At 44.0% G+C, this 21,798-nt stretch overlaps 1 protein-coding gene across 3 annotated transcripts in view; it reads left to right on the top strand.

The window, feature by feature from the left end:
- LOC110973967 (uncharacterized) overlaps positions 1-21,509 on the top strand; it is a 55,729-nt gene extending 34,220 nt beyond the window's left edge. For all 3 annotated transcript variants that reach the window (XM_087135367.1, XM_087135368.1, XM_022225232.2), the window contains 18 exons: positions 3,618-3,746; positions 4,486-4,644; positions 5,198-5,326; positions 8,511-8,678; positions 9,869-9,997; positions 11,019-11,189; positions 11,462-11,590; positions 11,922-12,083; positions 12,380-12,508; positions 12,944-13,099; positions 14,118-14,405; positions 14,901-15,026; positions 15,383-15,505; positions 16,412-16,600; positions 17,237-17,507; positions 18,042-18,289; positions 18,674-18,759; positions 19,148-21,509. In XM_087135367.1, coding sequence (XP_086991493.1) covers positions 3,618-3,746; positions 4,486-4,644; positions 5,198-5,326; positions 8,511-8,678; positions 9,869-9,997; positions 11,019-11,189; positions 11,462-11,590; positions 11,922-12,083; positions 12,380-12,508; positions 12,944-13,099; positions 14,118-14,405; positions 14,901-15,026; positions 15,383-15,505; positions 16,412-16,600; positions 17,237-17,507; positions 18,042-18,289; positions 18,674-18,759; positions 19,148-19,288 — 2,933 coding nt within the window. In that variant the 3' untranslated portion in view covers positions 19,289-21,509. The remainder of the gene's footprint in view (positions 1-3,617; positions 3,747-4,485; positions 4,645-5,197; positions 5,327-8,510; positions 8,679-9,868; positions 9,998-11,018; positions 11,190-11,461; positions 11,591-11,921; positions 12,084-12,379; positions 12,509-12,943; positions 13,100-14,117; positions 14,406-14,900; positions 15,027-15,382; positions 15,506-16,411; positions 16,601-17,236; positions 17,508-18,041; positions 18,290-18,673; positions 18,760-19,147) is intronic.
- Positions 21,510-21,798: the final 289 nt, after the last annotated feature.

Here is a 21,798-nt window from a genome sequence, read left to right as displayed (position 1 = left end):
TGCTGTGCTTCAGCGCAGCGCGAGGAGATTTTTGTTCGCGCGGTGGCCTAACTTGCCTTTCATTTGACCATGAAGGGTTTGATCGTAGTGCAGACGCGTTGTAATGGAATTTGCCAGATCTCAAATAACAAAATGCTGTTATTCCTTCAAGAGGCTGATGAAAAATCGCCCCTTTGGTCACGTGCACGCCGTCCTTGGAAAGGTTCCCCTCAGATATGCAACGAAAGCCATTTTCGTAGTTTTCAAAAGCCATCTATTTCGCAAAAATAACCAAAACACAATTTGCTCGAAATTTGATTTTAATCTTGTGTTCTGTACTGGAGGAAAGTCCTAATTGAGCATGCTGTTTTTTTCTATTTGCACAAATCTTACGGTCGTTTTGTTGAGTCAAGCGAACACAACCGCTTCTGGTCGGCAAAACACGGTCGGGAACTGTCACACCCTCGAAATAACTTTATATGGAATGTACTCATAAACAAACTCTGGGGAAAAAGTTTATAAAAAAAGGTATTCAAATCAAAGTTGCTCACGGATCGGGAGAGATAGCAGATTCATAATTTTACACGTAGAAATACTTTATAGGCCTTTGCAGCTCGATCGTAGCGAGCCTTTCATGTCTCAGTGTGCATTGTACTTGTACATGTGTGTACATGTCCGAACCCAACTAATCCCAAGTTCGGCAAAAAATGTCCAAGCCCTGTCTGAACCGAACACATACTTGCAGCACTATTTGATGCGGAGTTTGACATTTTTTTTATTACCTTCAAAGAATATGGTACACGGGACAGAAGTTCCAAATAAATTCACATTGCGTCTACGTGAATATTTCCTTTCACAGACGATAGATTAGGCGGTGAAATGAGGCAACCGTGTTTGGCATTCCCCGTCACTCCCATATAAACGCATTTATTTTCCAGTCTAAAAAACGCTTAAACACGAACAATTATCTTGGGGCGATGCTTTTTTGTCATGAAATACCCACTCAAAACGTATCTGAAGCTAGATAAATGTCTGTAGCCTGGAATGCAGTTGATTTTGTGTCTTCCTATCACAAGGTGTTAACCACTAATCCTCACGGCCAGCCCAGGAAGGCTGACCAGGGCCAATGAAGTTCTCCCTGGATAGGATCTTTTGTTCACAACCATGGCTGTGTAAGCCACAAACTCCATTGTTGTCAGGGTTGCTCATGAAGCTAGACAGTCCATGGCAGACGGTTCTTTTCAAACCGTTGAACTGTCCAACACCAAAACACGAACGGAATGAACGGGGATTAACACCAACCGTTCAACTGTTTCTAAACCGTCTGTATTTTGACCTCACGCCTAACGTGCCGGTATTTCATAATATGCCATCGTAACTTCATATTTTGGTAAAAGCAGATGAGTATTGTTAAACCACATACTGTAGATAAGACAGGGCAATCTTGACTTATTCCCAGCCCATGATTGACCCAATAGAAGTTCCTGAGATGTCTATCAATACGCATCCTCGTTTGATGATCTGACCCCCCCCCGTCAGGCAATCCGTTTCAGACCCAAGGGAACGCAAGCTGCGTGGCCGAGCCGTGCACGAGGTGTCCGATTAGTCACCGCCACAGTTTGGTTTCCTCATGACGACAGGTCATCCTGGGTCTTCCGGTCAATCCTACCCTATGACAACGATCCATGAATTTCCAAGGGTTGTACACTGCCATGATCTAGCCATCAATTCCTGTCACTCCCAGTTTATCTTCCTCAACACGAAGAACCCCTGATGCACATCGAATGCATGTCGGTTACCGTGACATCGCTTCATCCAGGAGGTCACGGGTCACTGACTGGCTAGTGCGTCCGTGCTCTACTTGGCCATGACAAAACAGTTACCCTTGATAATCATCACATCAACAACTGACCTTTCTCTGTTTACTTCAGGGTCAACGATTTCCGGTTCCGGTCAGGTCATAGTGGGCGGTTTCCATGGCTCTAAGCCAACCTGAAATGTATCCTGGAGTTCTGGTACCCAAAACTTGAAGGTGTTAAGAGACATGGGCGCCGACAAGGCGCCAGACGTTGGAAGAGACTGAAGGTGTTGAATTTACCAAATGTAGTCTTGAAACTTGAAATGTGACTACATCTAAATATAGAAACAAAGCCTTAGTAATGCATGATAGATTCGGTGGCCGGTTTTCTCGTATAATTTCTGACAAACCATCTGTTTCCTAAATAATGCTCAGACGGGATGTACTGCAAAACTGCGGTGGGCAAAATGTCAAGTATTCGTTTCGTGTCTTTAATAAAACACGCGGAGCTTAAGCGTCTGGAAGGTTGACGCTGTTTCAATTCTTGGCCTAACGCATGCTCTGGCGAGTTTGGAACCGAGTCAGCGGCTGCAGAAGATGTGCATGTCTGCTGAAGATGTCTGCATGATCATGCATGTTAAATTGAGGACAGCAAGCTGTCACGTGGCCAGTGGTCGTTTCTGAGCCATTCATCTGTATCTGCAGCTTGCTAGTTCAGTTAGCACGGCTAGGTTAGACATCCTTGACGTTGATTTTCATTTTTTCCCATCACCTGTTGTCATTTCAACGGCTATAAATGTGGGTCTATGGTTACATTTGCGTTTGGAATACTGTAAGAGAGTAGCTTAACATGATGCTTTCGTTGGAAGACAGAACAACCGTTTAAGTATTGCTGCATGAACTTGCACGAACGGATAATAGGGCAATGATGATGGAAATAGAAGAGTATAAATGTAGACTTGTAATTGTCTCTTGACTCCTTGGGTCCCGCAGCAGAGCAGAGCTGTATGTAGAGAGAGTCTAGTAGCGTCAACTTCAGACTTTGGAACCGAAATGGCTGTTAATAGGTGCAATGCAGCATGCAGCGATTGCGGGCTAATTGCCACGATGTGGTGACGCATAATTCGCCATTGTGGTTCGAACTGTTGTTATATTCAAGTCACAGCTCTCTCTAGAAACTGCTCTGCGGTGGACTAGGCTCCGGCTGCCCTCATCGGCAAAGGGGCATAGAAGCTGATGCTTGCACCTGTGCACCTTCATAAGTTTTCACTCCCCTCCCCTTAAGCACCAGAGCGTGAAAGCATCATACGCATGTTTCCTTGCTTGTGGGGTGTCTTCAGATAATTGTTGCAGTGGGCGTTGGTCACAGCGAGCATGCCCGTCGCTTAAGGGGACACTAGGCATGAGGTACTGAAAGCGAAAAGTACGGTATACATGTAGTTAGTACCCGAGCTGCTTCAGACCAAATCACAAACGCTGAAAGCTTATTTTTTTCCAATTTTAGAATTCATCGTAATTTTCTTTTTCCGCAATCAAATATCACACAGACAGAAGTTGCCTATCAAACACACCTCACCAAATCTGTGGGCTTACTAGAAAAGCTTTGGAAGGGAAACTTGATTTGGGTGCGGCGAGCAGTGAGGAACCAAACAAAGAAAATCATGACTTAGATTGTAGTTAATATCGCTGCCGCTCTCGCGATTACTAACGGAACCTGGAGTTGCTACTGCCAATGTCATACTGATTCATATATGTATACTTTACTCCTCGGACAAATTTATCGTTGCGGTAATTGCTAATGACGCACATTTCTTACCAAAAAAAATCCACTTTCTTACAGATGCCAACGAGTGCGAGACTGGTGAGTTCGAATGCCACGCGGACGCCCGTTGCATCAACACACCGGGCTCCTACGTATGCCAGTGCAACGAAGGATTCGTCGGTGACGGCAAGATTTGTGCTCCACTCGGTAAGAAGGACAAACGGATAAAGGGAGAGAAAGAGAGCAGGGTGACCTGATGTAAAAGAGAAGACTTTATACACACAGGCGATTACAGCATGTGGAAGTCTACATGTTGTGTGCATGCTGTTGGTTTTCCCAGAAGTCAGGCATCTTTTTTTCTAATTACCACTGAATGCTGATCAAAACTTCCTTTTGAATGTACTTGTTTTTTTACGAAATAGTTACATTGTCCTGTGGATAAACGAGCCTGATGTCCGAACGAGTTGGTCGGAAGCTCGAATTGAATGCTGCTTAACTTTTAAAGTTTTACCCTTGGGGCACTGCAAAAACACTGGACTAGTTTAAAGGGCAGTGCATAGCTTGCTTGAGGAGGAAAAGCAGAGCGCGACCGTAAGTGGGCACGATGTTGCATGCGTTCAACTTCGTCCCCAGCCTGCTCCACTTTCCTTTTCGAATATGTGTTTTTTTATTTTCTTTCGGCAGTTCTGTGATCGCCTTCCCCTCCAGGGGAGTTGTCCGTGCCCCTTAATGCCCTTTTTGAAGTCTTTAAATGGACACAACGTATACATCAAGGCAGCAGTTTAAATAAAATGCGTCCACCCCCCACAAATTTCACCCCAGTTACGCCAGTGTCGCTAACTGTACATGTATACATTGATAAAAGACTACGTTTGTACATGTTTGCATTGGCATGTTTTTGCTGGGCATCGTGGTCATTTGGTGTTGTGTTACTCTTCACACACAGACCAGACAACATGCTTTGACGGTCCGTGTTTCCCGGGAGTTCGATGCTTCGACATTCCCATTCCTAGCAATCTCGACATCAGCACGGTGACTATCATCAAGCGCTACCGCTGTGGGGACTGCCCACCTGGATACGAGGGTGATGGCGAGACATGCGCAGGTACGTGACAGCGTCATTTCACGATTTGAATAACTTGGAGGAAATACGTTTCTTTCAGTTTATCTATTATTCATCATCGTCGACAGTAATTTTGCTCCTAAACGTTTTTCTGGCATTCACTTTATTGCTAAGAGGCGATCTGTGCATGGCCTTAAAAACACTTCTGCGTATATACGGGCGGGTATCACGCCCACAGTGGCCTCATAGGCCATTATAGCAGAAGAGTCATACTCGCTATAGTTTCACGTACACCTTCTGCAGTTTCATTTTTTAAACCTGGCTCGCGCCATTATGTTAAGGGCCGTCCTGAGTGTCTAAAGCAAAAACACTCTTCGTTGTTTGAAAATAATCAGCTCAATTTAACAATTACTAATGACAGACTGTTTGATACTATCAACGAATTACCAAGCATACTCCTTCAAGCAAAAGCAGAGGGGAAGTACTTTGGGATTTTCATTCTTGCAGAACTAAAGCGAGGCTCATACGGCGAGGCTTATATCTTCAGTAAGAATGTAATCAGCACCTTGTATATTTCCTCCTCATCTTTAAACAGACAGAAACGAATGCGAGGAAGGGACGTTCCTCTGTCACCCTGACGGGGCTTGTGTCAACACCGAAGGCAGCTATAGGTGCGAATGCAAAGAGGGCTTTGCCGGTGACGGGCGAGTCTGCATTCCTCTGGGTAAGGACAACACACTCATCTCTCTCGCTCTCTTTCCCAATCAATCAGTAAGCAGCCGCGGTATTCCCCCGGACGATTAATTTTTTAATAGGTTCTATTTCGGGTCGTTCCAAGCATCTCTGAGATTGTCTGTGGCATTTTGTGTTATCAAAACAAGCCGATTACGAGTGAAGAGCTTACGGGAGACCGTCTGGGGAGCTCGTTAGTCCGTTTTGGAGTTGACATTACCCGCACCTCCACTGAGCAGACATCAGGTTTATTTGACCACTGTCTCATTTCTCAGGAATCGTTAGTTCAGACAAGTGAGAACAGGATGGGTTTTTTTTATCCAGACAAGGTGAAAGATAACGACGATTTAAGACACAGAGAGATCCTGCTTCAGGCACATTGTGTGAGTTTTCCGGATTCGTTCCTTCCTTAAATGTCGAATCGTGCCGGTTATTTTTTTTAGTAATAAATGGGTCTATGACTGTGTTGTTCCGTCTATGAGCCTTGATTGTAAAATGCCACGACTCTTGATGACGCTCACTAGCAGTGCTCGATTGCTTAACTTAATATCTGGCCTGTTACTCAACGCATGTCCACGTTTCCTGTTATTTGCGTCCTAGACTGTGTCGTTGCGAAATAATTAGTTGATTCAATGTGATTATGGCATAAACTCCTCGGCACAAACATATTTACGAAAGCACAGCTAAAACCTCTGTGGCTCCAATATAATTGCACGCACTCCAGAGCCGCGGACACGACAAAGTATGAACATGAGCGTTGTCTATCACGTGGCTGGGAACTCTTTTTAAGGTGCGCGCCTTTTTTAAAGTGGTTGCCTACTTAATCTCTCCGTGTTAAACCATGATGCCACGTCAGGATCCCAGTCATGATAAGAATAATTGACCAATCTTAAACTCTGAATGAAACGCAAGAAGTCAAATACATGTACAACTGGCCAAAAAATAAAGGGCATGCCTCCCCCCCAGGTTAGGGCCAATCCTTTGGGGTTGATGCTCGACTTTTGTCCGTCACTCGATCCTCCAACCGAGAGACTGTTGGTCAGCGTATATGAATTTAGCCAAGATTATCGGGAAGTGCCGAAGGGTCTTGTTCCAGTAATTGATGCTGCCAAAATGAAGGCGTTGTCGTGCGTCAGCGGTTCCTGACTGGAGGGTGGGTGGGTAAGGCTTACACCAGACCCCCTCCATCAACCCCACCCCCAGCATACAAGGGGCAGAACCCGCCTCTGGGTGCCAAGCGGTATCCGTGCAGGTTTAAAGTGGAAGCTAGTCATCAACACGCGGACCCAAGCCGTGACTGGACCCGCACGTCAACGCTGGTCAGCCGCAGGGAAATTTTAACCCCATCAAGTTTCTCTGCAACCTTTCGGGATTATTGACCCTTATGAACACATTTAACTTTGTTACAATACCGAAAAATATCAAGCGATTATAATCCAGTTTTATTCTGTGTAAATAAAACAGTCAATAAAGCAAAAGTCAATAAATCAAAGAGCTACTGATGCAATTCTTTAATCAGTAATCAAAATTAACATTGCCGACTTGGAAACCCTTTATTTTCCTCCATTGGGGAGTTCTGGGCTGTCTACATTCCGGAGGGATGTTGGTCAATATTAAGAATGGCTCGTGACAGACACAAGTAATTAAAATCTGTGAGTATTCGAAGAATAAGTGGGTGTGCGGTGATCACATGCATAAGCTGCTAATGCTAGCCCAAGGTTAGACAGCTTTAGTACACTTGTTAGTTGGGCCTTTGCTTAATAAGTTGTGGGAACAGTATGATTCTTCTGTGTGCGCAATAAACGTCAAAGGGTTATGATTCACGCCTTTAGGATAGTCCATCCTGTCATTATTTAGGCCTTTGATGATCATGATACAAGATCGCAGGTGCACTTTCTGCAAAACTCCAAATCCGAAGGATAAAAGGAACAGTTCTAGAGTAGTCTGTTGTCAAGCCTGGCATAATGAGGGGCACAAATACTGTCCCGTTCAGTAATTCTACTCTCCATATTCCGGAAGCAAACAAATTCTGCAGTTTAGGTTAATGCCTGTGTTTACTGCGCACGTGCACTAGTTCGTGGCATGACTGCACTTTGCAGTTTCTATTTCTACTGATTAACTTGCTTTCGTGGCATGTAGCTTCATCGTGGGAAACAGCAATTAAGACACAGTGACTTGCTAATATACAACAGATAATCTGTATTGCGGATACACCTGTGTTTGACATCAATTTGAGTTTAATACCAAGTAAACATACTTAATGGGAAAGAAGCATATCACATGTCTCCATACCACAATGGTCGTAAAGGTGACATCTAATTCTGAGTGTCTGCGTTGGAATTGTTGTTAATGCCACAAAAGAAATATTCGATATCCTGAAAGAAATCAAACAAGACTTTGTTGGAAAACCAGAAATAATAACATCTTCCATTTCGGGACTCTTTAAACCATGGAGTTATTATACACAAGGAGTAAGTACATACAGAGATCAAAAGGGTCAATGATGACCACCGCCATCACTGCACGTGCTGCAAGGACAAAACAAATTACGCGCAACTTGCGGGCCAAGGAATGCTCGGAGTTGTTTGCAAAGGTTCGTGGGTACCGCGCATGCGTGTCCGTAACACTTCCGCATGTTCAACATGGCTGCCTTGAGACGGAAACCACCGTCATCGGAGACTTAAGTTTCGATAATTTTAGTGATTGTTCTGATATTGTGATGACAATGAAAGTCTGGTTACGTCTTTACATCCCCCAAACCTCTCTCTTAACAGTAAACAGAATTACCGTACTAAATGTCATAACTGACTTTAAAAACGTCCTACTTTTTGCCAAATAACCACCGCCGATTCAAAATTTTCCAACCCATCTGCGGGGATCACTCGTTGATTCCTGAGGACTACAGAAGAGAACTACGCATCTTCTTTGTGCATCATTTTTACCATTTATCTACTCCAGTATGCCGTAGCGAAACACAGGGAGTATGTGGGTTACTAGCTACCTGGCGGTGGCGATCACTGTATACAGAGAATGTCTAAGGGTCTTGAACACTGGGGCCGGTAGCCGCGCCTTGCCTATGGAGCCGACCAGAGCAATTAATCGGATAACGGTCTCTGGGGGCTTCGTTCTAACTCCTTGTGTTTAATAACTCAATGTGGGTCCTTTTTCTCCATTAGATAATCGCACATGCGCAGACGGGCCCTGCTTCCCAGGAGTCGTGTGCGAAGATGTTCCGCTGCAGCGAATTCTCAACTCGCGGAACTGGAGACAGTTGGATATCATCAAGCTGTTTAGATGCGGACCCTGCCCAAGAGGCTTCCAAGGAGACGGGGAGATATGTCGGGGTATGGTATTCACTTCAGGGATAAAGATTTGCAATGGAACATGGCACAGGTGGAGTGAAGGGTTCCATACGTATAAAGGACGTTATTTAAGCATAAGGCCTTACTCGAAGAACTAATTTGGATGACTTGTAAGAATTGGATTTTGGCCCACTTTCACCCAAAATTGAACTCAATATCGAAGACTACCTGGGTTTATTAATTTTGGTGACTTTAGTCTAGTAAAGGGAATCCGTATTGGCCAGCTTGTGGTAGGAGGAATGAGAAGAAGTCGTGGCCTATAAAGCAGGAAGGGACAATCACCAACCGCCTCGTGACACATTCGTTCGCCCCCAAGGGCCGATTATACACACTTCCTTGGACTTTGAAATCCTGAGAATCAAAAGACAACATGGTTAGGTCTCCGGGGGTGGGGGGGTGACCAGTCACCGATATGCTTCGACGGTGCGGCCAACTCTGTCGCCAGTCACCACAATTAGGCCTTATTTTAAACCAGTAAGTTCGACTTGCATTAAATATAGAAGTAAAGGATGAACTTGAACTGCGGAAATAGAACAGTGGCTGTGTATTAGAAGCTAGAGGGTTGTTATTGTTGTTGTTTTGTTTTATGGCACTGTCAGCTACTCAGGCTATTTGCACCAATATCTATACGTTTATTCGTAATCTTTTTTTAGCTTCGTATTACGGAGTTAGCGAGAAGGTCCAGTTTTAGAGGCAGGAGGAAACCGGAGTACCCGGAGAAAACCTGCGAGAGCGAGTATGGACTGGAAACCAAATGCACTTAATCCTGGGCCAAGCCGGGACTCGAACCCGGGTCTCATTGGTGCAAAGCGAGGAAAGAACAACTACGCTAACCCGCTCCCCCCGAGCTAGAGGGTGTGACTTTAAGACCCACTTAAAACGCTTACCGTTGCCTTTCTATTGTGGGCGAAGTGATATCACCTCAGCTGCCAAATAGTTGAATTTGTAGTTTTGGAGAAGAAAATAATAAACATGTAGTCAACTAGAACTCTCAGTTGTCCGGACAGGGAAAAATATCATTTTTTAATTGAATGTGTAACAGGTTCCGAAGTTGTATGGGTGCACAAGCTAACCTCATTGCGCAGAGTCACGTGGGAATGAATCTCTTTTTTGATGACGTTCGCACAGTGTTTCATTTGAGTACCCGTTTGTCTTTATTCGCAAAACCGTAGATATCGATGAATGTGCTCGAGGAATCAACGCGTGTCACAGAGACGCCACGTGCGTGAACATACCGGGGAGCTACCGTTGCGAGTGTAATCCAGGTTTTGCAGGGGACGGAAACCTCTGTGTACCTGTTGGTAAGTACGGAAAATTTAGTTTGCGCTGAATAAACAGACTTTCACGAGTACTAGAGTACTAGAGCTGCATTTGTGCCCACGACCATTGGAATACGGTAACTCAAGGGTGGTTAAATATCACAGTGTGAAAGTGCGCTTAATTAAACATAAACCGAATGCCAGAGGTCCAAATCCAAGCGCTGATTCTCCCTTTGCCTTTTCACGACGTTCATCGCAGCTATTAATGCTCTTGGATTGGCCCAATTCATCAGCGGATCCGGTGTGGTCAACTGGGGCCCGCCAAAAAAGGAGTTACCAAGAAGAGAAAAAATAATGAGAAATAAGTGTGAAAAGCCCCATAATGCAATCTCACTGAAGGCCATAAAACGTTATATACAAACATTCCGATTTTTGTGTTCCCCCAAAACAAGTTTGGCCTATTTTCAAGATGTATTTTTGCGTTGGGGAGATGTTAATTATATATAACGGGTTTGCCCTTACCCAACAAAAAATAGTTCGCGGTACCCGCTGCTTCATTTGACTCGGACCGGCCAGCCGACCCCGGCAAGCTCGGTGGTCGAGTGGTTAAGACATCTGCACTAGTAAGCAGGAGGTCGTGGGTTCGAGTCCCACCCGAGTAAGCTTGTGAGGTTTTTTTCGCAAGCTCTCGGACAAGCACTGAGCATACAGTGTTTATTAATATATATATATAATTAAGTTTGGCCTAATTGCTCTTGATCCGCCCTTTGTCCGGGCTGCCTCTTCAAATGAATTTCTATAAACACAAGAGAGCACCGAAGTGAATACGTCACGCGCACAATTTGTGTGTAAAAGGCATGATCGTGTGAACCATCGCGTGAACCAACACGTGCGCGTACTCCATTCGTTTGCACTGCACTTTCTGGTTCACAGTGACGTCACACTTCGGTACTCTATGAGGGTTCCCGAGCCAGGTCAATCTCGGTTTCAAGGCGTTCCACAAGTACAGCTGTCCAAATTTCCAGAAACGGTGACTATTTGAGAATGGGTGCTGTCGCTTTAGATCCCAGAACATGCGCCGACCTGCCTTGCTTCAACGGCCGAGTGGCATGTCGGGACCTGGTGCTGGAGGATATCCTGCGGACCACCGACCTCGCCAACACGGCCATCATTAAACTGTTCGAGTGTGGACCGTGTCCAGACGGCTACTTCGGTAATGGCGAAATATGTCAAGGTATGTAAAAACAGGATGTATCAGCCAGGCAGGGCACAATTTCATGAGAAGTATAAAATGGATACGTTTTGAAATTACTTACTGTCTTTCAAGTATCGCAATGAAATATAGAATTGTCATTAATATTCTCGCTTGATTTCCCAAAACAGCGGCGTGGGTTAAGTTTAAATTTGCTAAAAATCATTTACTGATGTAAGTCCCCTACTTTTCCCTGTTTCCCTTGCATGTTTTGCGTGATTAAATTCAAGTATTTCTTATCTTATGATTTGCAGACATAAATGAGTGCAGCCTGAATCTATTTGATTGCCATCAAAATGCGACTTGTGTCAACACTGAGGGCAGCTATGAATGTTTGTGCGATCCTGGCTACGTGGGCGATGGCAAGCGATGCAGAGAGATAGGTAGGTTATTAAAGTAGAAATGATCGAAGTCAAAATCGAGGTCATTAGGGATAAACACACTTTTTATTCCTATCGAAAAAAAATTTTCTGTCTGTTTTTGCTGATGAGCCAACACGTCTTTCTGTACCTCCCCCATTCTTGAAAGATTTGACAATTTCCAGAAATGAATCTTGTGTCTTTGTTGGTGAACTTGAGTGTCCGTCAATGAGAAGAATACATGAAATTGAATGTCAGGAAAGTTTCATGAAATGGTCTAACGGTTGCTCAAAGTTGAAAGGTAAAGTTCACGGATACTGACCACTGTTTGGATTGTTTCTCTCTGTGCTCGTAGACCCAACGACCTGCCGGGACAACCCCTGCTTCCAGGGAGTGCTTTGCATCGACTTACCGCTGGACGTCGACCGCCTAGACCTGGACAGCACTGAGGTTGTCCGGCTCTACATCTGTGGCAACTGTCCGCCTGGTTACCGAGGAGATGGCGAAATCTGCATCGGTAAGAGGTTGAAACTGGCAGGGGGAAGTCGGGACCGAGTGCCACTTGGGAGGGCCAAAATACTTCTCCAAGTTCCCTTCCCTAAAGTTTGAATTGAATGCATTGCGAAAGCTGTCTTTATCATAGGTACTGCAAACGGCATGTTATAATGAATGTCATATCAAGAGCACTTTGTGTTTGAACAAATTAGAATTTACCTCCAGTTTGTCCCCATTTTACCGGGGATAAATAGTTTCGAAATGGACTTAATTGTCGAAAGTTACTGCATGACTTCCACTTTTTGTTTTCAATGGCAGATATTGACGAATGTGCAGAGGGCCTGTTCAGTTGCTCCGAGAACGCCACTTGCCGCAACGTGCCAGGAACGTACGACTGCGTGTGTAATGAGGGATTCTTTGGTGACGGGCAAACTTGCATACCACTCGGTAAGGGTGAAGATCAATACAGGTGGATTCTTGAAGGTCACGCCCTTTGAATGAGACACGTTTAAGTCGTAGCCACGATGGAAATGTAGCTGTTGTGTAGGGGTTCGCCCTGGTGTTCCCAGCCGTTTTTGTAGTGAGCATGATGCGCATTTCGGTTTCAATAATTTTGTCTGGCAGAAAGGCGCAATTCAACATGACCGAAATCATGTCATTGCGCATCAACCCTCAGAGTCTTTCTTAAGTGTTCGCACCGACAGCAATTTACCTCAACCTTCACTACTGTCAGTCCTCCTTGGCTAAGAATATGGACAGGAGAGGACAAAGACCGCTCTGCTGAGAGCTGATTTTTTTCACATCTATCCTCTGGCAGCAATTTTTCTAATCTTTCTAATTTAATTTCATTTATTCTGGAAACCATATATGATCTTTTGACAGATCCGCGCACCTGTGCGGACAGCCCGTGTTTCGAAGGGGTAGAATGCACCGACGTGGACCCCAACACGTTGGACTGGCGATCGCTGCCGATCATCATACTCTTTGCCTGCGGTGACTGCCCCGAGGGCTTCATTGGCGACGGGGAAACATGCAAGAGTAAGTTTTCTTCTCATCTGAGAAAAATGGGGGGAAAGGGGAAAATACGATGGTATTAGTAAGCGAATGGACGTCATTGCTGCGTTAACACCACACTCGGCAAATGTTGAAGTCCTATCTTTATTCTTGTCGAAGTATTAAACTCTTACAATTTTGAGAGCGATGGACGGTCGATCATGCTGACCGTCGCTTTGTAACACAAGTGCGCAAGCAAAATACAGATCATTCGAAAGGTTTTTGCGAAATCCCATGGTAGATAACAGGTTTATTTGGCCTTTGTTGCAAATATCGCTGCCTTTATAGTCTATCATTCTATGTCCCTCACTGTTACGTATTTATGGAAAAAAAACTATTAATGACAAGCAATAATCGAACCCTGAACCCAATGCCGAAAGACAAACTACAGGCCCTGTTCGTTTCACACGGATCTGGATCTCGAACAGTGATCCTAACGCTGGTTCGCACCATCCACTTTGCAGGTTTTCGTGTCCGTAAACCAACGACGGTTCAATGATCGTGATCCGAATCCTTGTGAAACAAACACGGCCAAAGACTGGTGGAACCATCCACAGTTCGAGTGACATTGGTCGAGCTACCGTTTAGTTTGCGCTCAAATTTGTCATGTTGTGGCGACCAACTGACCCCCATCAATAATAGCTGCCCGTTTACCGCTATCCCACAATTCCCTCAACGTTATATTTTCGCCTTGGCGAGAGAGACAGTTGACGTCAGCTTTAATTAATTAAATTATTAATATAAACTGACATCGGTTTGTTATAATTAATTGACGGTCTACACATGAAAAACGGCAGAATTGTTTCCTTATGCCAGGCTAAATTTGTGGTTTCGAGTGTTGCTTGTATATACAAGGCCGACTATACCATTTATTACTAATGTTTCTGGCCGTACAGAATACTGAAACATGTGGAACACTTTCAAACAGTTTGATTCCTGTCCAACCGAAGAAGTATTTGTTACAGAGTGTCATATTTAACAAGTCTTTTCTTTTCCTTGTCAGAACTACCCCCTAAAATCATTGTTCCCGATAACGTCAACTTGACCGTGGTTGTGACCGACGCTATTGGCGAGAAAAACCCACTTGTGTCAGGGGCACAAGTCAAGGCTTTCGTTACGGACGAGAAGACCGGAACAAGAGAGTACGCTGCAGCAACCACCGCCTTCAACGGCATCGCTAAGATCGCGGTGCCCCACAACAGGTCCATATTGATCGGTGTAGAACATGATGACTTCCTGTCCAAATCGATGTCCTTTAAGGCCCATTTCACCCCTCGGGAGATTGATCCAAGTGAGTGCATTCCATGTTTCTTTCCGTAATACTCAAATGTTCATTTTTACGGCTGGGTCGTTCACGAAATCCTCACACATTACATGCATTTCGTATGTCATCGCCCTGCATTCAATCCCCCTTGTCTTTCGTACATACTTGTACACAAATTTGTGTGAATATATGACGCACTACACTCTAGAAAACTCCCGGGTCAGATTGACCCAGAATTGGGTCCATTCAGCGTGACCCTTTCCGGGTCAAATTATGACCCAGAAAGGGTCAAATACGAACTGAAAGGTGGTCATTGTTTTACCCAGAAAAGGGTCACGCAGAATGGGCTCAATTCTGGGTCAATCTGACCCGAAAAAAATTAGAGTGTATCCCGGCGAAATATCTCATTTTGACACAACCTGATTAAATATCTCTTTGATATTTTAAATTTTTTATTGATTTGATACAGTTCTTTATATTCCCAGATGCATATTTTTAAAAAAATGACTGTGTTTTGTTCAGACGTCACAGAGAACGTGCTGACAGTGGAGATGTACGCTTTCAACGAGCTGACTGAATTCCTGTGGAGACCAAGGACAAGCAGAGCTCTGGAATTCGGGGACTTGCTGAGATTGGAGATTCCCAAAAGTAGTCACAACTCCCCTTTCCTTCGTCATTTCTCATCAGACATTTAGAATAGAAAAGAGGATCGCCTAATTATTCAGAAAATGCAACTTGATATCCCTTTGCCACATGATTGTAACCCCCTATTTTCCCCTTCAGGAAGGGAAATCTTGGTAAATAGTTGTCGGCGACCCTTGTTTGATATCGAACAACGCTGTAATCCGCTGTAGGCCGATGGATTCCTTGCGGTACCTGTGTAGCCGTAAAAAAGACATCATAGGCCTATTGATTTCTGTTCAAGAACTTAGGCACATTCAGAAAAATCACTGCATTTTTTATGGCTGTTTCACCGGGAAGCGATACTTGTGTTTTTGTAACAGATGGTCTGCAGGTTGCCAATGGAGCACGGGTAACGATCGAGTGTCGTCCTCTTAACATAACGCTCATAAAGACGCCGGCAGAAGGACCCGAATTGGTAGCTGGAGTGTTCAACGAAAGAACAGGTTTGTGAAAACCCATGAATTATTTAATCCTGAGGATTTAAAATCCGAAATCCCGGCGGGAAATACATTTGATCCTTTCCGTCATTTTGATCAACAGTCGTCGCCTTCTTGAAGGATTGTAATTTGATTGGTTCCTTGTAGCTTGCAAATTCTTTTTTGAAATTAACAAAAGACAAATTTTTGTGAGCCAAAGGTTGCACATTTCCACAATCCAAAAGTCCATTTCACACTTGAAGCGAATATCGTTGCCAGTTTGACGCTTACAGTTGCAGAAAGGGTCGCCCCAGATGTGATTCGCTTAACCTACGACGGTATTTCCATTTGTAGCGTTACCATTCGCACATGGGCCGCGTTCACTCGTGCAAAATGTATCCTATGCCAGCAATCCTTTACCAGTGAATGCGAACAAGGCATGCCAGTACCGGTGTACGCAGTGCATCTTCTAAACCATATTCACGTGAAAGCGAGGTCAACTTTTCATTTTGGGAACAGGAGAGTAAAAATGAAAGCAGAGAAATAAAAGCTGATCATTTATTAATGTCCATTTACGCTGATGAGTAATTAGAAATTTTTCATTGCTTGAAAAACATTGGAAGAAACGAAAGGCTTGGAGCTTAACTAGTATGACACCACCCTATTGTATTAACAGATAATACTGAACATGATGTAGAGAACGCTGTCAAAAATGGCTTCCCACGTAAAGGGTCCATTGAACATGTCCCAAGCTCTTGTTTGAACTATAAACTGGCGCTTCTGTACGGATGCATGCATCTAATATTGAACACTGGCGATAATGCGGCTGAGCTTTCTGTGGTCTTTATTCTGGGGATTCTCAACATTTCCTTCGTCACTGAAAAGAAAGTAAAATGAAATACCAAATCCTCATCAAATGGTGTTCAACTGCAGGTGAGGTTGAACTGACTGGCTTGGAGGTATTTAGCATGACCGAGCTGAGGTGTTCGGTGGCGCCCCGACGTGGAGGAAGCAGACGGACCCCTAGGACTCTGGCGCCGTACACTATCTCCATGCCGGTCAATGACTTGGCCGAAAATCCCGAAATCCCCATGCAAGCATGGCGCTACAACCAACAAAAGGGTGAGCTTTATGTTTGATCAGAAATTGTCCAAATCTGCTTTTAAACCACAAGCAATACCGGTACCCATTCTATGAAATGAACATCTCCCCGACGCAAAATGTACATTTTGTGAAATGTTTGTTTGCAGTACCCGTGCCTCATCTTAAGAAAGCAGCCAACTGACCCCAGCAAGCACACAGCCTGTGTTTATCATATTTTAGTGAAGGAAAAACATTCCGTTTGAAAATTTACTCCTCGGGGCACAACTAACATCTTCCAAAACCTTCCAAATTAAAAGTCCCGCCATTACGCGTGTAATATTGCGAAATTTATAAAGCCGGGAACGTGATTATGCTGTGCATTTAATGGAAACAATTGCATAAAATTGGAGGGGATTTTGTTCAAAAAAGTTTTGAGGCAGTGTCTGATCGTTATGTACAAAATTTTTAGATATAGCTTTAGCCAGATTTATCCCATCTCCAAGAAATTTTGCTTTTTCAATTTGTTTCTTTTGTAAGTTGGGGATCGTTTTGTTTTCAATTTCCATTTGCTTCTTTCAAAGGCGGGTTTAAACGATGTGTTATCAGCCCATTCCATTTCTCCCCAGCAACGCCTGTGCCTCATCTTGTCACTTCCCATGACTGCCTTTAATACAGGTTACTGGGTCGCAGCGGGTGATGTAACCATGGTCGGTGTTACCGCGGAAGGCACAGACACCGAAGCGCCCACCGTTGTGAATCGAGGTGACATAGCAGCGGCCGAGGCCGAGGTCGACACCGGCTTCCGACTCATGTGGCAATTCAATGCCAGGAACTTCACCTATGCCTGGTGGGCCTTCGGCAGGGCATGGCCGGCCACCAGCTGCGTCACAGTTAAGGCCTGCTACGACGTCGACTGCCGGTTCCCCGTAGAGAAAGCGCTTATCGAGTTAGCTCTTATTCATTTGTGATTAGACAAACGCTCGTGAATAATCCACTAAAGAATGGTCAAGTGGTCAGGACGTCTGCTCTTGCAGGCAGAAGGTCGTGGGTTCGACTGTCACTCGAGGAAGCTTGTGAATAGAGTATATGGTGTTAGGTGCATCTAACAACTTCCAGACGTAGTAATCCATCAAAAAATATAGATTTTCTACATTTATATTAGATTCTTGCACGCTTACTTGGGCATTGTACTTCTGCTTTATAGTACAGAACATGTATTACCATCCACAGCGTGCCGTATTCATTTTTGTAGTTAAGCTTTTGCTAGTTAAGATTTTGATACGCCTGCCTTTGTTTAACATTCTGATTCGATGTTACCGCTGTATTTTAACTCGGAGGTCCTGTCCCGATTTCAGTACCAGTGCATGTACGCTGTACTGAAAGCATTAAATTGATCTCCAACAAAAGGTTTCATGAAATTGCTCAGTCGTTTGTTATTCGATCACTAACCCGTCGGGTCTGTCAACTTTTTCGTTCTCAGACTGTACGGTATCGACTTCCGTTATACGGCCTCCCGCTACACCGGCCCAGACGGCACTGTGTGCATGCCGTACAAGACGGGCGGCCGCGTGCTTATCAGAGCCCCGTGCATCGACAAGGAGCAAGAGGTGGCACTTGCGGACTTCATGCCTCCGTCCGATTGTAGCCTTGCCGGCAACCAGACTGTCCTAACACGGAAAGGAGACGGCCCTGTGGGTGTTTGCGCTAACGCCACCATCTTGTTTCCCTGTAAGTCATCTTGACTGGGTCATCGGTGTTTTTACGGATTCGTTGAGCTCTCTGTTGGTATCAAAACTCTGTGAAGAACTTATTTCTAAAATTAACAGGTTTCTTGTTACTACCTCTTACGATCCCGCCCTTTTACGGCTGCCTGGAGTCAGTTTTGATGGCATTCATGTACGTAAAACTCCACTAAACCTGAGTTGATGCAGGGAGAAAATAAAGTTTCAGCCTACCGATGCATTGGTCTTATTCTATAATTCTTTATACTTGTTTAAAATAAATCGTTGGTATATTTCATGTGGATTTTGCCTGCATCCACTGAACGTTGTGGATATTGCGGGAGAAACTTACGAGTGTGACTGACTTTCATGTATTTTTTTTTCCTTTCAGATGAATCACAGGTGTCGTGCGGTGACCCCGGTGATGATGTGGATGGAGCAAAAAGGTTTGGCAACGATTTCACGCACGGAAACGAGGTATTAAGGAATCAGATATTTAAAAGCAAACTATCATTGTAGTCCTTTGGAAAAAGACACGAGTAGTGTCAATTTTAAACAAGTACGACTGTTGTCCATTTTGAAAAGGCGTTAGTTTTCTAAACTTACCCAACGTCGCATTTAGAAACCTAAATCTACTGGCGTAAGTTACGAAAAAGTACTTCCAGGATTAGATGTTCATATTTCACCCAATACGTCTGTATGATGGAAAACACACATAGTCATCTTTTTTTCATATTGAAAGCAAAACACAGTTCTAAAGATTCTCTATCGCGTTTATGATCACATTGGCGATGGATTCTGCGTAACGTTTCTTTCAAGAAGTAAAAGGAACTTGACACTTCTACCAATATATCTTTGTCTGTAGGTGATCTACATGTGTGACGACCCCGCCTCCACTCTGGAAGACCACACACGTGTGTGCAAGAAGTGCGGAGAGTGGAGCGGAAAGGAGCCGACCTGCTACGAGCGCGGAGCCTCTGAATTCTCCTCCATCTCCGTCCCCTAAAAAATTCCCGCCTCCGAACTGGAACACTTAACGTGCACTTGTATGCTTAGATGTTCAAAGGCCTCTCCCGTCGCTTCAATCTATGATAATTGAATGACTGCTAATCTAGCAACCGATGGCTGCAAACTAAACTTTGTTTATTAAATTGTTTGTTAAACTTTGTTTGTAAAATATGTTTTCATTTTTCAAAGTCTGGCACTTTTTTATGAACGTGTTATTTGTTGGGTTATTTTGAACGCGCATAAGCCCTCAAACAAGATTATTATTCGATTACGACCAATGCAACAAGACTAGAACCTTTGGGATCGTGACATGTTCCACTTCGACAGAAATAACAAGTTGTCTGCACCACAAAAATGATTCTTTGACGGATCTTGATGAATGATTGTTTCCGTTGGTGGCACTTGCTTTCCAGAATGCATCCACTGCCTATCATAGCGCTGGTAACGTCTTATGTATTTCACAAAATCTCAGGCGGCCTTCAGCACTTTCGGGAAGTTAGGGTTACTCCCTATGTGAGTACACATCCATCTCCCTCGTGTGCATTAGTGTTCATCCAGTAGTGCTGAACCACGCACCCACGTCAGAACTGACCAAATTCAATCCAGCCGAGGCTTAAAGAAATTTTGTCGTACACCCATTCAAAAGAGTCAGTGAGTGACTCACCAAGAGCGCTCGCGAATTCGGCAGTGGGTACCAGTAAATCGATGTGGAGCCAAGAAAGTGATGGGTGAATACCTCTGTGAGGCTTCTTTGCTTTCTTTACCCAGTTTTCAAGTTGGAAATCTGTATATCCCCTTACATATATACTCTCATCCCTGAATTTGGGCTCTGAATATGCTGCCATCGTATCTTCTTTTGTGTGATTTAAAATAAATTTAGAGCGCATTTGCATACTTTAACGATAAGTCACCAAGTGCCTTTGTATTATACAGCAATAACGTTAACAGGGGTTACTTTCGGCTATCGTATCAGCCTGTAACACTTTTTGTATTTATGCACTTAAAAGTATTTATCCGCGTGTCCCGAAGAAGGAGTGTGGGCTTGAAAGTACGGTGTCCACGAATTTCCCTCATTCGTCAGAAAGTGGCTTGGTTCCTTTTGCCTACACAGCAGCCCTCCCCCGGAAAAATGTCGAAAAAATGAGCCAAAAAGAAATGCAATGCCACTTGCGTGAGAGTGCACACTGCTTATAGGCGGTGTTTTCTTTCAAAACGGAGCGTGACTTCCGTAGATCGGCACTGACAAGCCGTTTCAACCAACTAACCCACGAGCCTGCTGAATTCTCAATTTTTGGTGCTTTGTAATTAAAAAAAACTTTTTAAACGACTGGTAATTTTAATAATTAAAACTTGCACTGTATATACACTAAGCACGTGTAACATACTTGTAGCGTTTTTTTAGACGGATCTTTAACTTGATGGGGGATAGACCGAAGGATCAGCTGTTGGATGTCATTTTTGTTCAATATGAAGGACGTTGTTTGTAATGCATCATTATTTTTCCTGTTAACGTTTTTAAGTTGGTTATATCGAGAAACACCTTTGATCAAGTAAATGCCCTTTGGCGCACTTGCTGATGAGCTTTTTTCGGCGCATTGTCGGGGTTGCTCCTTGAAAAGGAAGTTTGCTGTAAATGGTCAGTAATGTTCAGACACGTGGGAAACTTTCCCAGGTGTGGCTGTAGAGTGTTTCGCCTTTAGAGGAATCCTGCAGTGTTGTTACTGGCCCTGCCCGATGGCCCTCTCCAATGGTGAAACGAATTGTGCTGAGTTTATTCGAAATGAAAATACACACGTAGTTATGCTAAACGCCGTTGAAAGGGATCAGTGGGGAACGCGTTGCTGCCAGCGGGACCCATCTTAGCCGGTAGAGGAAGAAAATTACCCTCATTTTACAGCGTTTTGATTTCCAGAAATTCACCAAATTGTTTACTGAGCACAAGGTTTCCTCTTTTAAAGGCTTGAACGAAAACAAAAGAACAATCCCGCAAAGCAGTCTTGTCTTAAAATGTTTTTCATGGATTGCGAAAAAAAAGCACACTAGAGCAATGTAAGGAAAGAATCTGTAGATCTCGCCGGACTCATGTTATATGAGATTTGAAACAAAAAAAATGAGGAAATGTCAAGTTTTTCATCTGATATTGATACGTGGCGATTTTGTTGGAAATAATCATGGAACAGTTTCCTGTCGAATAAACACTTTGCTTTGTGTTTTTTCAAGTCTGAGTGTTGTGTTTCTTCTGTCTTCCTGGTCTGTACAGTCAATTTGATTTCATGTTGTCTGACTTAACTTGAATTTAACAAAGGGATAAGCCTAATATGGGTCAGCGCCAGCGATATAACAGATGCACAGGGTATTCTTTCCAGGATGATAAGGTCATACCTACACCACCCACCATCTCGCCTAAAAAACTGCACCAAGCTTAGCTGTGTCTTTTTAACAGACATGAAATAAAACTCGTGTTTGAAATTATTGGCCTTAAAAGGCAATGTTGTAGAATTTTAAGGA

Source organism: Acanthaster planci, linkage group LG04 (genome assembly GCF_054643075.1).
Source record: "Acanthaster planci isolate LZ-2023a linkage group LG04, COTS_SCS, whole genome shotgun sequence".
NCBI classification, from domain to species: domain Eukaryota; kingdom Metazoa; phylum Echinodermata; class Asteroidea; order Valvatida; family Acanthasteridae; genus Acanthaster; species Acanthaster planci.
This window is presented reverse-complemented; position numbering and strand designations above follow the sequence as displayed.